The 16,183-nt window shown below is 42.6% G+C and overlaps 1 protein-coding gene across 1 annotated transcript in view; it reads left to right on the top strand.

Moving 5' to 3' along the window:
• CELSR1 (cadherin EGF LAG seven-pass G-type receptor 1) overlaps positions 1 to 16,183 on the top strand; it is a 329,426-nt gene that overhangs the window by 217,991 nt on the left and 95,252 nt on the right. Inside the window, 6 exon segments of the mRNA XM_030217205.1 lie at positions 5,184 to 5,369; positions 5,757 to 5,870; positions 6,271 to 6,445; positions 8,801 to 8,942; positions 12,355 to 12,475; positions 13,927 to 14,110. Coding sequence (XP_030073065.1) covers positions 5,184 to 5,369; positions 5,757 to 5,870; positions 6,271 to 6,445; positions 8,801 to 8,942; positions 12,355 to 12,475; positions 13,927 to 14,110 — 922 coding nt within the window.

The following is a 16,183-nucleotide window of genomic DNA, read 5'->3' as shown; positions in this document are numbered from 1 at the left end:
AAGCTTGATTCATCAGCATCTGAGAAATCAGTATCCATGGACCCAAGAACTTATTTGAACTCTGGCGATGCATCAGCATTGAGAGTGCATTGATCACCCTTGAAAATGAGCATCAATAGAGGCCATTAGGGTTGGTCACCTCCATTTCCTACCTGAAGAAGAAGGATTTGTCCTTGTCTTCAATATTGACTGCTTATGATGCCAAGTACTGGGTAAAGGCTGGGATTCATTGACATCGCACATTCTCAGAGACATTGAGAACACCAAGACACTGGGGTCCGCTCATCCTCATAGGTACTGGTGAGGATGTGGCAGCCTCCAAGGACCTGAGGCCAGGCTTCTGATAGACACCCCAAATGACTCAAGAAGATGTGGCCATATCTATTGTGTCTCTTAAACCTTTGTCAGTGGCAGCCTTTAAGGAGCTGTTCATGAGGAAGTTCGATGAGCTGATGGAGCGATTCTTTGTTCAGCACAGTGCTGCAGCCTCAGTACCTGCAATATATCAACTCAGGGTGGAAGTTACCATAAATCAGTCCCAAAACGACGACTAAAAATTGTATTAACCATGTTTATTCTTCAAAAACATATATCCACATTCTTCAAATGCAGCATACAAGTAATACCCAACATGGGCCGTGTTTCGGCATGCAGACCTTCATCAGGGGCTCTATAGGGCAGCAAACAGAATTTACGTAGGTCAACTCAACCATATGACCAACCATGAAAGCTGCATTTGATTAGATCAGCGATGAAACACACTTAAATCAGAATATTAATAGCACTAGCGATGCACACACAAATGTCTTCACTCTTTTATTTGTTTCATTACCTTAAATACCATCGATGTCTGTACAGCGAGAGATCCAGATGGTCCTCAAGACCTACTCACTGCCTACAAGAGAGACATTGACGCAAAGACCTTGAAGGGCCTTGTGATTGGTGTCTGCTGTACTACTGTTTATCTTCAGTGCATCAGGAGATGCAGTTTAACCCGGATATTGGAGATCCTCAGTATCTTGCTGCTCTCACTTAAGGCCTGTTCACACCAAGGCAGAGACTAACACAGGCAGAGACCCAGATTTTTCCAGAGTATTTTTCTAGGCCTGGTTGTAAGCACTCCCGGGATTCTAACTATGATCCAGAAGTGTTCTCTTAAGATGAGAGTTTGACTGGTGTCCCATCAGATCCATATCTACCACATTAAATGAGAAAGTTCCTAAATGAGGAACTGTCCTTCATTGAGTTTATCAGGGAAATGGCAAAAGCCATTCCTTTTAAGAGAAATGGAGGAAGAAACCTGGACATATTCCAATTCATTGTCTCTCTTTTAAGGAAGCTATGACATTGCCCATTCACAGAATCCTCAAAGTCATGGAGATGAGAATATAGAAGAACTATCACTTTTTGTGTCACCTGCTGGCACTGGTATTACTTAATGTTTTTCTTAGTCCCTTAGCTATGTTATCCAGTCTTGAAGGGCTGGACTTTTTTGTACTCTAAATGGGGCCTCACCAGAGACTTATACAAGGCCTCACCAGAGACTTATATTATCACCTCCTTTTTCCTGCTGGTCATTCCTCTCTCTCTGTGCACCTAAGAATCCTAACTTTTGTTGCCACCTTTTCTTACCTATTTGACCACCTTAAGACCATCAAATGCCATCGCTCCCAAGTCTTGTTCTTCCATTCACAGAAGTACTTCACTCTCTATACTGTACTGCTTCCTCAGGATAAATGCACAGGATACAAGTCTTTTTCAGTTGAAAGGAAACTCTGGAATGAGTGGACATGGGATGAAGGTGAAAGGGGATAGACTTGGGAGTAATGTAAGGAATCTCTACTTTTTTATGGAAAAGGTGGTGAATCCGTGGAATGGCCTCCTGATGGAGACAGAGACTGCATCATGAATTCAAGAGAGCAGGGGGACAAGCATGTAGGATTTCTAAGGGAAAGGAAGGGGGTAGTAGACAGTATAGATAGGCCATATGGTCTTTATCTGTTATCATTTTCTGTGTTTCTTTGTAAAAAAGTTGACTCTGTACAGAAGTCAGAAGGCTCCTAGATTTAAGAAGCAACAGCTTCTTCACCATTCTTGTGAAATCCAAGTTTCACTCCTCTTCAGTACCCCTGGGGAGAGGGGCTCAGACCATGATTCTCACTGCCCCCTTTTGGCTGAATCAGCTATGGTTCTTCAGCGGCTTACCTATCTCAGATGCTACCTGAGGTGTAGCACTCCCCTCCTACGAGCAAGGGGGTGCACGGAGCAGGAATGCAGCTGTCAGCTGTGCCATTCCTCTGTCCCAGACCAGGAAGTTAACATTGGTCAAACAAATCCAAACCTCAGAATCTTAAATCATCCCTCCCACCCAACCTCCTCCTCCCCCCTCCCACCCCAATTCTAGACACAACAGTGGGTATGACACTGAGGATGAGGTAAAACAGTAGGTGCCACAAATAGGAGCACAGGTTGATTAGGCATTCAAGGTGTGACTACAAGTCACTGAAGTTAGTGAAGTCCAAAAAGTTCCCAAATGGTAGTGTAGTGGCAGCCTACTGGGATAGTCAAGTCACGCACCTCCTGGCGCTCAAAAGCAGCTTGAAGAATCAAGTCAATGTGATAAAGTAGGACAATCAAGCAGCAGCCACTGCCGAAGGGTGCACTTTTTCCCCATAAGAAGGGCCCGGCAAACAAAGCCAGTAAATCCTTTAGAGCAACTGTACTTGCAACAATGATCAGTAATTCCAAATCAGACTTGATAGACATGATGAGGTGCTATATACAGTCGCATGACCAATTTATATTGTAAGTCCCAGTGTTGTACATTAGTAGTAAGCAGATGGAGACTACGCTGGAGCTGGTCTGCTGTAATAGGAAGAGCTAAATCTGTGATCCAGGTCAACGAGGTTGAATAGAGCGTGAGAAAATAATGGCATAATTGTAAATAAGGAAAAGCATCAGAGGGCATTAATCCATAATCTGCACACAATGAAGCAGAAGAACAGAGTTTGCCCTCTGCTGTACGAACCTGATATAAGAGGGCTAAGCCTTTAGTGCAGCAGGATTTAAAGACAGCAGTTGTAAGCCCTGGAGAAAAGGCACCATTACCTTGAAAAGACAACAGTGGGGAAGCCACAGAGGAAAGGTGTAAAGTTTTACAAACCCATCACCAGGTTAAGCATGCCAGCTGACATATTTACGAAAGAAACTTTCTAAACTGGCCTGTGTGTGTAACACACAACTATGATGAAATAACTTAGCTGGAGTATAAGAAAAGTGGGTAACAAGATGATACCAATCATTAATGTGACACGTGATACAGGCTAGAAAATATAACCGCACACTGGGCAGACCCAATCCACTCCTGTCACGAGGCAAATAAACCCTTGAAAGAGTCTTTCTGGCTCTGCAGCCACATCATAAATAGTGATTCAGGAGACAGGTGAGCTATTTATCATATTTAAGCAAAAATACCAAAGGGAGGGTTTGAAAAATGTAAAACCACTGAGGATTGAGTAGCATCATATTATACAGAGCTATACGACCCAACAGGGATAAGGGAAAGGCACACCCAATTTGCAACTTGGTCTTCGTTGCAGTCAGTAAGGGGTCTATGTTCTGAGCATAGTTTGTACAAGTCTTGGGGGATAATAACCCCAAGTATGTAATCCATCCCAGTGCCCACCACAAAGGGAAAGGGTCCTCCGGGTATCCCGCACCTTATCCTGCAGGGGTAATACTGTAGATTTATGAAGATTGAGGGTAAACCCAGAATAATAGTGAAATTCATCTACTAAGTCAAAAAACCTGTCCAAGGATTCCTGGGGGTTGGGTAAGAGTGAGGAGGATATCATTGGCAAATGCAAGAACTTGGACCTCATGAGGACCAATATGCACACCATTGATATCTATCTCACCTTGAATAGTACATAGGAAAGGCTATAGTTACAAAAAAGGGCGGGGGAACAAGGGGCAGCCCTGCCTCATGCCACAATGGGTCAGGAAGGAGACAGTCCTGGTCCCAGTCACCAAAACCTAGGCCGTGGGATTGGCATAAAGGAGACTGATATTTCGATAAAACCACCCCCCCAACCCCACTTTTTGCAAAGTTTGGAAAGATAAGGCCAGGCCACCTTATCAGAGGCTTTCTCCACATCCAAACTTACAAGCATGTCAGGCTGCCTAGTCGGCTGAGCATGAGACATTGCCAGAAAAGCCTACACACATTCAAAACATAGTGTCAGCTCTTAACAAAACCTACTTGGGCATCACTAATGAGGGATGGTAAGTGCTCCGCAAACCGAGTAGCTAATATTTGTACTATAAGAGCTCTGGCACATTTTTTCTCCTTCTCTGGCTTCAGTATTAAGGTAATGAGTGCTTCATTCATCCAAGGTGGAAAGACACCATTCTCCAAAGCTTCAGAAAAATAGGCAGTTAAAGGACCACACTGAAGAAGGGATAAGATCTTATAAAACTCAGGTGAATAGCTGTCCGGGCCTGGAGCTGTACATTTTTTTAGGCTCTTAATAGCCACCTGAAGCTCTTTACCCATTATGTACAATAACTTTATGATACAAACTATTTCAAAGAATTAAAAATTTCCTAAATAAAAATTCCTACTGAATGGCTCTATTACTTGACTAAGGAGCTTAATATCCTACATGTGCCAAAAATCTATAGCAAAGGAGCACAGAGATAAAAATGTAGCCACTCATGTTCCAGGTTCTCAGCCAGGGAACTATTTTTTGTTGGGGGGGAGGGGCACAGAAGTATTCCCTGAAGAACTGCAGGTACCCTTGGGGTCTTTCCAGTGTCAGGTGATAGTCAAGAGAAATAGCAGAATCAAGGAGCTCTTTCTAAAGACCTGCTGATGTCACCAAGTTGGTTTAAAGAGTCTTGGGGGGGGGGGGGGCATATGTTTCACACTTCTACTCTAAATGAGATCAATAGTCCTGTTGTGTGCATTGTACTTCAAAGAAAACACATTAACCATTAGTTTTTATTCTTTTTATGTGCTGATGGTTTTTATTTTGAAAGTATTTTGATATCTAATACTTTCAGTGTCTAGACATCAAGTAATTACAAAAATTAAATGAAATCTAGTTAGAGAGGTACTCATAGGTCATCTAGTGAAATAGAGAAAGCAAACACTGATTGAGGATTCTGTTTGCTTCTGACAGATACTAAACAGCAATCTACAGTTAGAAGTGTACAGTGGCTTCAGCTTGGTGGCTAGCTTGAAGCTGTCCCAAGCACGAGTAAGCGACGGCGAGTGGCATCATGCATTAGTGGAACTAAAGAGTTCTAAAGATGGCAAGGACATCAAATACCTTGCAATCCTATCCTTGGACTATGGCATATATCAGGTAAGGCGGTATTAGCCCCTGTAGAAGTCTATGGACTGAAACTGCTGTACAAATTCAGAGATTGCTAATAGATACATCTTATATATAGATGGAATATAGTGGTATTTATTTGGGTACTTATTATTTGGGGAGGAATCACAACATATAGCCCTCAGGGTAATTATTTTTGTATGATTTCAATGGTTCATTTCACCTCTCCAGTTTGATCTTATTTTACAACTGGAGCAAGGATAATCAGGCCAACATATATTTCCCAGCAGCTTAATAATACAAGAATGTGTTGTGTTTAGGGTCCTGTGTGTTAGAGATATGTATGTAGGAATAAAATTTGGTCTAAATGTTTTCTATTTTTAAACCTGGCTGTTAATGTTTTACTGGTTATAATAGAACTCTATAGAGATTGGGAATGAACTGCCTGGATTAAAACTGAAAAACATCTTTGTTGGAGGTCTTTCTGGGGAGGAAGACTCTGTAAAGCAAGGCTTCCATGGCTGTATGAAGGTAAGGTGAAGAAAATGAAGCTAACAGTATTTTTAGATCTTCAGTATTTGCAAAGAAATTTGCTTTTGGTCTAGTGTTTAAAAACATGGATTAAAGTCAGGATGCTATGGGTCTAGTTTATCAAGGTTTGAGCACCTTACTCACATTGGATGCATACAAGCTTTCTACACAAAGCAGACTAAATTCCTTAGACAATCCACCCAATCCTTTTTACTTCAATAAACCTGGTATTGCCATTACAAAACACACTATCCAGTTGGCTAGCTGGTTGCTGTTCCCTGAATAATGCTTTCTTGCATTATTCTTGTGAATCTTTGCTCTAAAACTTAGGTAAAAGAGTGTAGCCATTTTAACCTCAACACAGTTGCTTTTCTTGTCATGTTGAATTTTCAATTTTTAGGGAGTACGGATGGGAGAAACATCCACAAACATTGCAACCCTCAATATGAACCATGCGACAGTGATCAAAGTGGATGATGGTTGTGAAGTAGACAACCCATGTGATGCTAGTCCATGCCCCCAAAATAGCTACTGCAGTGATGAGTGGGAGAGCTACTCTTGTAACTGTGATCCAGGTAATCCAATTACAGGAGATTACAGAGTTCAGATATCTATTTAACAGTACTTAATATGGATTTTAACAATAGTTAGCATAGATTTTATGAGCATTTCAGTGTCTTGAAGTCTGTACAGTCCAGGGAAATTCTTTTTGTGTTAGATTTGTTTTCTTTCACCCCTTACATCTCACATGGGCCTTATTAAGTCTTAGTTCTCTGAGGACAAGTAGGCATGATGTTCTTACATGTCAGTGACGTCATCCACAGAGCCCATTGTGTACACCGCCATAGTACACTTGTCACTTTAGAACTTTGAGGCAGTGCCCCCACTGCGCATGCATGGGCGCCTTTCCGCCCAGCGCTCAAGCACGAGACCAGCAGTCTAGCTTTTTCCGTGAAGCAGAGAGGTTGGATTTCTAATCTCTCCTCAGCGCGTCAAACTTTCTATTTGGTGCTTTCCCTTTTTTGGGACATTTTCCCCCGTATTTTTTCTCTAATTTTTATTAAAATATTGGTTTGGGTTTTTTTTCAGATTCTTTTTCTTTTTTTTTTTTCTTTTTTCATCCTTTGAGGCTTCTGAGCCCTTCTTTCGGCCAGGAAGCATCGACCATTTTCAGTTACAGAATTACTGGAGCTCCCCTGGCCATTGAGCCTTTTGGTCTTGCATTGGCCATTCTTTCCCTCCATGTTAACAGGGGAACTGAGTGGCTTTAAAAAAGTGTACTTGATGCAATAGGACCATAACTGGTGTGTTTAGTGCCTGGGTCCAGAGCTCCAGCACATACAGTGTGGCCTCTGCGTGAAAAACTTTTTCTTTCAGCATCGAGCATGTCAGAGGGATTCGGCACTGGATGCAAAACCTGCATTAGCATCAAGAGCACCTATTCAACATCGACAATGTCCGACATCGAACTTGGTGGTGTGACCATTTAGGGACTCCACATCCTCCTTGTCGGTGCCATGTGCATCAAGGGACTCGCAGCATAAAAAGCCTAAAAAGCATTGCCAATCGTTGTCCCTCCAGGCACTTGTCAACACCTCCCCTTCATCAACATCCTCAATACATGAGACGTGTCCATGCCACAATCTCTCCTTCTCTACAACTTATTTCTCATCGAGAACCTTTGAGGTCCTTCAGATCTCTTATGCCTGCGCAAATTATAACTCAGACTTCCTCCACACTACTTTCTCAGCCGGTACCGACTCCTACTCTACAGGAAAAATTCTGGGCTATGCTCAAAGAGGAGCTCTCAGGCCTATGCATATGCAGTCTATTCAAGCTTACAGATACTTAACCTTTAGCAGGTGTTCTTCGAGGACAGCAGGCATATATTCTCACATCCTTTCCACCTCTCCTTGGAGTTGTCTTCTTATCTTTATTATTATACTCCTGGTCCCACACTTTAGCGGGAAGGTGTGGTGGAGGCACTGCCTCAGACTTAAACTGACAATGCACTATGGCAGTGTCCACACAGGGCTTCATGACTGGTATCACTCACATGTGAGAATATATGTCTGCTGTCCTCGGAGAACACCTGCTACTGGTGAGTAACTTTGCTTACTGTCAAATGATGTATGTGCCTGCCTTCTCCTCCAGGCACAAGAAAGAAAGCTGCTCCCTATAACATAAGCCATAAGGCTGATTTAGTAAGACATGGATTAATTGATGTGTAAGACAGGGGCATAGCCAGACCTTACGGTGGGAAGGGGCCAGAGCTTGAAGTTGGGGACACATTTTGAGTGCCACCCCGCCGCCACCCCCCCCCCCCCCCACCACCACCACGCCTCGCTTCGCTTCACCTCCTCCCCCGCCGCCGCCTCACGCCTTTTCGCACCCCCCTTTGCCTCGCAAATACCTTTTCTGGAGGTGGCCGAAGCCTTCTTCAGCGCCGTCTCCGGTGCAGCTGCGTTCCTGTCCTGCTCCTCTAGCTCCTCCTGTCCTGTACATGCTGACGCTCCTCAGTTTCACATAAAGGAGTGTTAGTGTGCACAGGACAGGAGGAGCAAGAAGAGCAGGGCAGGAACGCGGCTGTGCTGGAGACGGCGCTGAAGAAGGCTTCGGCTGGCAGGGGGTTGGAGACCCCCGCCAGCCAAACCAGGGGCCAGGACATAATTTGCAGGGGCCCAGGCCCCCGTGGCCCCCCATAGCTAAGCCCCTGGTGTAAGAGGGTAGTTTCAGGCAATTGGGGACATCCAAACTTGCACGTTCTTAGGAATATTCAGACCCTTGGCCCTTTTTTTTTATTAGTTTGAAAATAATCTGCTCACTTGACAGTATCTGAGAGGAAAATCTCCATTTATTTAAGATGTGTTAACTGTACCAAATAGTAAATTATAGTGGAGGATGTAACTATATTGCCTTGTTTTCCCCAGGGTACTTTGGGAAAGACTGTGTAAATGTTTGCCATCTGAACCCATGTGAGCATGTTTCTGCCTGTGTCCGTAAACCAAGTTCTTCTCATGGATATACCTGTGAATGTGGACAGACCTACTATGGCCAGTATTGTGAGAATATGTAAGTTAGGACAAATGTTTTCAAGTTTTGTCTGGAATAATTTCTTAGCATGTCACTTTTACAAAAACTATGAAAACCTGGGGGTAGATATTCAGTTGGCAGCAGTCAGTGTTTTTTTTTTTTTTTGGGACGCTGTCAACTTTATACCCAGGTATTCAATGCAGAGCCATGTCCGAACATCAGCATTGAATATCCAGGCATATGTGGCTGGATAAGACTTTACTGGTTAAATGCTGTATTGAGCACTTAACCGGCTAACGTGAACCACATAAAGATAGGGCTGGGTTTTATTCAATCCTGTTTATGCAGTTACCTTAGCTAGTTAAGTGCTGAATATTGGCACCAGTGCTGACTCTATCCCTGGAAGTCCCACAAAATAGTCAATTTGGGCTTAAGTGCTAACCGAATCTTTTCAGCGACTTTTTCTGGTTACGTGCCTCTGAATATGCCCAGTTATTCCCGGACAAGTGATTTAAATGGCCAGGAGCCTCTCCTGGCTGTTTAAATTGTTTTGAATATTGACCCCCTGGGTTTAAATCCAGCCTGATATTTCTGTGTTGGAAAGAACCACCTGGTGACATTTTCAAAACTAATGTTTGATGAGTCTACTGTTTAATTAACACTGGGATGAAAAACTGTACATCAGTAATGATTTAACAGGGCTTTATAGCTTTACTTTTAATAGTGATTGTGACCTTGTTTCTAGGAAATGCTTCTTAGAATTGTAAACTACTCTGTGTTTTGGTGGTATTTTTTTTAGAAGAGATCTAGGGTTGTATTGACATGATGGGATTTCAGTGTTTTGTCAATATGCATGCTGAGTTAAGTGCATATTTGAAGGCTAACATGAAAATTGTGAACCATTTGTGATTTTATGTTATGTAGTGGTGATTTTAAGACTGAAAATGTATCTGCCTTTTCTCTGAAGATAGACAATTTACTGAGTCACACATATGAGTCACATGACCATGTTTAGCACCAAATGGATGGATTCTTCAAGACGTTTGTGAAAAGGGCAAAAGCTCTCTCTCGTGTGTTGTAGCGATATAGAAATGATAAGAAGTAGTAGTAGTAGTGTGTTGTGGTTTCTGCTGTAATATGGCCCTGTAACTTCTTTAAGTTTATTTTGTTTGCTGAAATTGTTGGACATGTACTTTTCTCTTAAGGAGCCTTGCAAAGGTCATGAAGTCCTTTCCTTCAGGATCTTTGCTCCAACCTTGCCAGATCATCCTAGTTAGATTATTTTTGGCAGATTTTTTTCATTGTTCTGTTCAGCTTGCTTGATATTCTTTTTCTATGATGTGACTACACCAACAAACCACCTGTTCAAAGTCACCAGTTCATCTTTGTGAAGAAAATCAACAAGCTGAAATCAAATGAAGCTGTTTCTTTCTTCACAATATCTAAGAAACAAGCCAGTGACTTCAAGCTCTATCCCAAATGCAAATAAAACGTGTAATTAGACTCTGGAATTCGTTGCCGGAGAACGTGGTACGGGCGGTTAGCTTGACGGAGTTTAAAAAGGGGTTAGATAGATTCCTAAAGGACAAGTCCATAGACCGCTATTAAATGGACTTGGAAAAATTCCGCATTTTTAGGTATAACTTGTCTGGAATGTTTTTACGTTTGGGGAGCGTGCCAGGTGCTGGATTGGCCACTGTCGGTGACAGGATGCTGGGCTAGATGGACCTTTGGTCTTTCCCAGTATGGCACTACTTATGTACTTAACCAATAAAAAGTGTGTGATACAAAGCTATTATTCCTTTGTCTGTGACATCTGTGCAAAGACATCACCCAGAATGTTTCCATCCCAGAAGGATAGGCTCCTAGCCTTCCTTGAAGCTGTTGTTGAAGGCTTATGATGAGGAACATGGAGCCACAGTGATAGCTGGTGTCCAAAGTACACTAGAAAGGCCTTGGACTACTTATCCTTAGTCAAAGGGTAGACTCAGGAGTCAAGAACAATCTTACTTTCCTTCCTTCCTCTTTAACCAAGTCCAGGGCTGAGAGCTGGAAACTTTTGGGGAAATTATTTTAAGAACACTATCCTCCAATTCCATATAGCATTATTACCAAATCTCTGTCATGCAGTAATTGCATTCATTCCTGGAAAGGGCCCAGGAATTTATTACATTTATTTCTCAAAAGAAACAGGCAGAGCTTTTTGTTATTTGGTGGAGACTGAAGAGAAATTTCACAACATCTAGTCTGAATGACATGTAGTGCTTTTGAAAGAGTATTGAGAACTTAGCCTTGGTTGTTGATGTCCACAGGCTGTCTTGATTTCAAGGCCATGAATCTTTGCAAGGGTATCATGGTGCTTTGTAGTGTTGAGAATCCCTATGGAGAGAAGATCAAGGAAGTAACGGAGCTTATAAAAGACCATCATTCTATGCCTTAGACTCTTTCCTTAGCATGTCTGAGCCATCCTGTACATGGTTCTGCCTAGGAAGCATTTTTTTCCTTCAAAAGAAATGCTTCCTAGACCCTGCTTGCTGTGTTTGGTTGGTACAGTAAGATCTACTTTTATTGAGGAGATTTGCAAAACTGTGACACAGAATTTAGTTCACAGTCCAAACATTCATATTCTGTGAATATTTGGACACAGTCTCCCAGTGGGATAGTAGTTCTGGATGTCATGTGGTAAAAGCAACATAGCTGGTTTCAAAAATGAAAAGTCCATAAACTGCTTTTAAAGTTGACTTAGGAAAAGCAACTACTTATGCTTTGGAGGTAAGCAACTTGGAATATTACTACTTTTTGGGATTCTGCCTGGATTGGCAACTGCTCAAAACAGGATACTGGGCTTGATGGACCTTTGGTCTGACCTAATATAGTAATACTTATGAATGCTCAGTTTTCCAGTTAATTTAAAGTGGTTGAGCACTCTCTCCAGCCTTCTTAATGTCCATTAGAATGATTCTGGGTTATCTTCTTTGTTTTCTTAACAAAAAACAAGTTCTTTTTTGTGTTTTTTTTGTTCGTTTGTTTTTTTTTGGGGGGGGGGGGGGGATTGAGAGAATTAGTCCAAACAAAAGTATTTATCTCCTGTCTACTGGTGTGGTGGTCCTCCTTTTTATTAGAGATACCTCATATAACTATTCAGTCCCATGAAATGTGATTCAGTGAACTGCTAATCTTCAGAGAAAGTGACATTACTTATCACCAGGCAAAAAGACGTTCTCTTCTCTACTTTGGAGTTATTGTCCACCCTTTAAAGCCTTTTATATGACCTGAAAGGGAAATTTGGTACTACTGTACATGGGCAGCAAGAAGCTTTTGCCTTTTCCAGAGAAAACTGTGGAAGAATCTGTCCATTTGGACTGAGAGCAGCCTCTCGACCTATGTGTATGACATGTGAACTAATATCTTTGGAGAAATCCTGTAGTAATCAGTTTACTTTCCCCTACAGAGTCGACTTGCCTTGCCCCAAAGGATGGTGGGGAAACCCTATCTGTGGTCCTTGCAACTGTGAAGTCAGTAAAGGGTTTGATCCGGACTGTAATAAAACCAATGGAGCCTGCCGGTGTAAGGTGAAAAAAATAGACTCCATGTGTGCCACCAAACTTTATTTGCTTTGAGGGATGAGAGGGACCATCCAGTGAAAGACTGTTACATAGTGTAATAACATGTTTTCAAACCAGCCCTAAGAGTTATAAACATGCAGTTGATTGTACTGCAGAAAATATTGGATTGAGCAGTTTCTTCTCAAGAAAGGATTGTTTTGGTAGAGAAACAAGATTATTGAAAAATAGCCATGTGGGGATCGATATTCAGCCAGTGGTGGTGAGCCTTTTTTTAGCCGACCCCAATGTTATTCCCAAATATTCAATGCCGGGCCATGTCTGGGCAGCGCATTGAATATCTGGGTTTATGTGTCCGGCTATCTCTTATGCAGTTAAGTGCAATATTCCGCACTTAACTGCATAAGCGATACTGCACAAAGATAGGCTGACTTTTATACGAATTGATTTAACTGTTGAATTTAGGCGATTAAGTGCTAAATATCAGCACTTAACCGCATGAATGCTGAGTTCACTCCTGAACCATGCACAAAATAGCTGGCTTTGAGCTTAGCAGTCTGTGGTGATAATTGCATTTCACATCTATTAGTATACTGCTAATTTAAAAATATCTAAGTGGTTTACATAAAATCTGTAATTAAAAGCAGGGATTAAAAAGGAAAACCACAGATAGAGGCCTGAGCTACAAGACTTAAAATATAAATTCGAATTAGGTCTTATATACCACTAAAATTTACAGGGTTCAGTGCGGTTTACATCAATTAGATTACATTGCTTAGCACAGTGCAAGAGAAATCAAGCCTATAACAGTGAGAAGATGCAGAGACCTTACAAAAAAAAGCAGTCCTGTGAACAGTTAGTGTGTACCATGCAGTTGTGGTTTATCACATGGCTGTCTTTGGGATTAAAACGGTTTTTAACTTCTTCCTAAAGCTGAGGGTAGTTATCTGTTCTAATATCAGTGGGAAAGCAATTCCATAGATAAGTTCCCGACACAGAGAAGAGTGAGCTTAAAAGTCTTCTGAGATCTAATTCCCTTGTAAAACAGAAGATAGGAACAGTTGTTCTTTTAGTCTGTTGGATCGGGCCAGACATAAGGATGATCCATTAATCAAACAGACAGGATGTGATGCAATATAAGGGCAGGGAGATAAGAAGCAATTAAACCACACGAGGAAGGGGAAGGGTCAAAAACATAAATGGATAGGATACATCAATGGCTGTGAAACCTGAGGGCTGCACAGCAGATGATAACATGTAAATCATTTGGGCTACAGAAAGTTTTTGTGAAGAAATAACTGGTTAAGTGCAATTTAACAAGTCAGGAGCCATTTGTGGCTGGTTAAATCACTTTTGTATATCAACCCTGTGGTGTTCTACCTCAAGAAGCTAAAAGTGATATGAGTATGTTAGACTTATTCTGTGTATATTTTGGTATAAACTGTTCTTACTTCTTTTAGGATAACTACTACAGACCTCAGGGCAGTGACACCTGCTATCCATGTGACTGCTTTGCTTCTGGTTCCTATTCACGTGGCTGTGATATGGAGACTGGCCAGTGCCCCTGTAAACCTGGTGTAATTGGGCGGCAGTGTAATCGCTGTGACAATCCTTTTGCCGAGGTCACCAACCAAGGCTGTGAAGGTGTAGTACATATCCCAGCCCGCTCTGAAAAATATCCATTTTGTTTATCTAAATAAGTTAGAATTAATCAAGGATAAATGTTTAGTGAAGATTGAAGCAGTTGAGAGGAATATGAGTCTGAAGGAAGCAGAAATGTGTAGTACATGATTATTAAGAGATATCATCACAGGTCATTTAGAAAATGCACTGCCACTCATGCTACTAACAGACCAGAGATCATGCTTCATGTGGCAGTAATTTTTAATCTGGTTTGCTTTGCTATGAGATTATTTTTTTGTTTGTGTTTTGAATACAATACAAGCTAATCTGAACAAAATATGAGCATGAATTGGAAGCCAGTGGAGGCAAATTAAAAATACAATCATTCTAGTCCTTCACTAAGACGGAAGATCGTTTTTGCTGCAGTATTCTGCAGAATTTGGAGCCTACGAAGAAGCTGAGATTGAGAGGCCACATCAGGGTAATAAAAGACAAGCTGACACTTTCAAGAATTTAATTGGAACTGCTGTTTGAAATTGTTTTGCTATAGTTCCTAAGTAACATAGTAACATAGTACATGACGGCAGAAAAAGACCTGCCCAACGAGATAAACTCATATGTGCTACGTGCTACTTTTTGTGTATACCTTACCTTGATTTGTATCTGCCATTGTCAGGGCACAGACCGTATAAATCTGCCCAGCACTAGCCCCGCCTCCCAACCAGTGGAGTATCAAGGGGGGGCGGTGGGGGCGGTCCGCCCCGGGTGCACGCCGCTGGGGGGGAGGGTGTGCCGCGCGCCGGTCAGCGTCGTTGGTTTCCATGCTCCTTCTGCCCCGGAACAGGAAGTAACCTGTTCTGGGGCAGAGGGAGCATGGAAACCAATGACGCTGACCGGCGCGCGGCACCCCCCCCCCACCAGTGGCGTACACCCGGGGGGGGTGTCTTTCGCCGGGGTAGGGGGGTGTCCCTTCGCGGGGGGGGGGGGGTCGCTGCACCCGGGGGGTGGGGCGCATCGGCGATCCGCCCCGGGTGTCAGCGCCCCTCGGAACACCACTTCTCCCAACCACCGGCTCTGCCACCCAATCTTGGCTAAGCTTCTGAGGATCCATTCCTTCTGAACAGGATTCCTTTATGTTTATCCCACGTATGTTTAAATTCCGTTACCATTTTCATCTCCACCACCTCCCACAGGAGGGCATTCCAAGTATCCACCACTCTCTCCATGAAAAAATACTTGCTGACATTTTTCTTGAGTCTGCCCCCCTTCACTCTCATTTCATGTCCTCTAGTTCTACCGCCTTTCCATCTACGGAAAAGGTTCGTTTGTGGATTAATACCTTTCAAATATTTGAACGTCTGTATCATATCACCCCTGTTTCTCCTTTCCTCCAGGGTATACATGTTCAAGGCCAGCAAGTCTCTCCTTATACGTCTTGTAATGCAAATCCCATACCATTCTCGTAGCTTTTCTTTGCACCACTTCAATTCTTTTTACATCCTTAGCAAGGTACGTCCTCCAAAACTGAACACAATACTCCAGGTGGGGCCTCACCAACGACTTAAACAGGGGCATTAAAACCTCTTTTCTTCTGCTGGTCACACCTCTCTCTATACAGCCTAGCAACCTTCTAGCTACGGCCACCGCCTTGTCACACTGTTTCGTCGCCTTCAGATCCTCAGATACTATCACTCCAAGATCCCTTTCCCCGTCCGTACAAATCAGACTCTCACCACCTAACACATACATCTCCCTTGGATTTTTACTCCCTAAGTGCATCACTTTGCATTTCTTCACATTGAATTTTAATTGCCAAACCTTAGACCATTCTTCTAGCTTCTGCAGATCCTTTTTCATGTTTTCCACTCCCGGGTGTCTACTCTGTTACAAATCTTAGTAACATCCGCAAAAAGGCAAACTTTACCTTCTAACCCTTCGGCAATGTCACTCACAAATATATTGAACAGAATTGGCCCCAGCACTGATCCCTGAGGCACTCCACTACTCACGTTTCCCTCATCCAAACGAATTCCATTAACCACCACCCTCTGGCGTCTGTCCGTCAACCAGTTCCTAATCCAGTTCACCACTTCG

This window comes from Microcaecilia unicolor, chromosome 10, assembly GCF_901765095.1.
Source record: "Microcaecilia unicolor chromosome 10, aMicUni1.1, whole genome shotgun sequence".
NCBI classification, from domain to species: Eukaryota; Metazoa; Chordata; class Amphibia; order Gymnophiona; family Siphonopidae; genus Microcaecilia; species Microcaecilia unicolor.
This window is presented reverse-complemented; position numbering and strand designations above follow the sequence as displayed.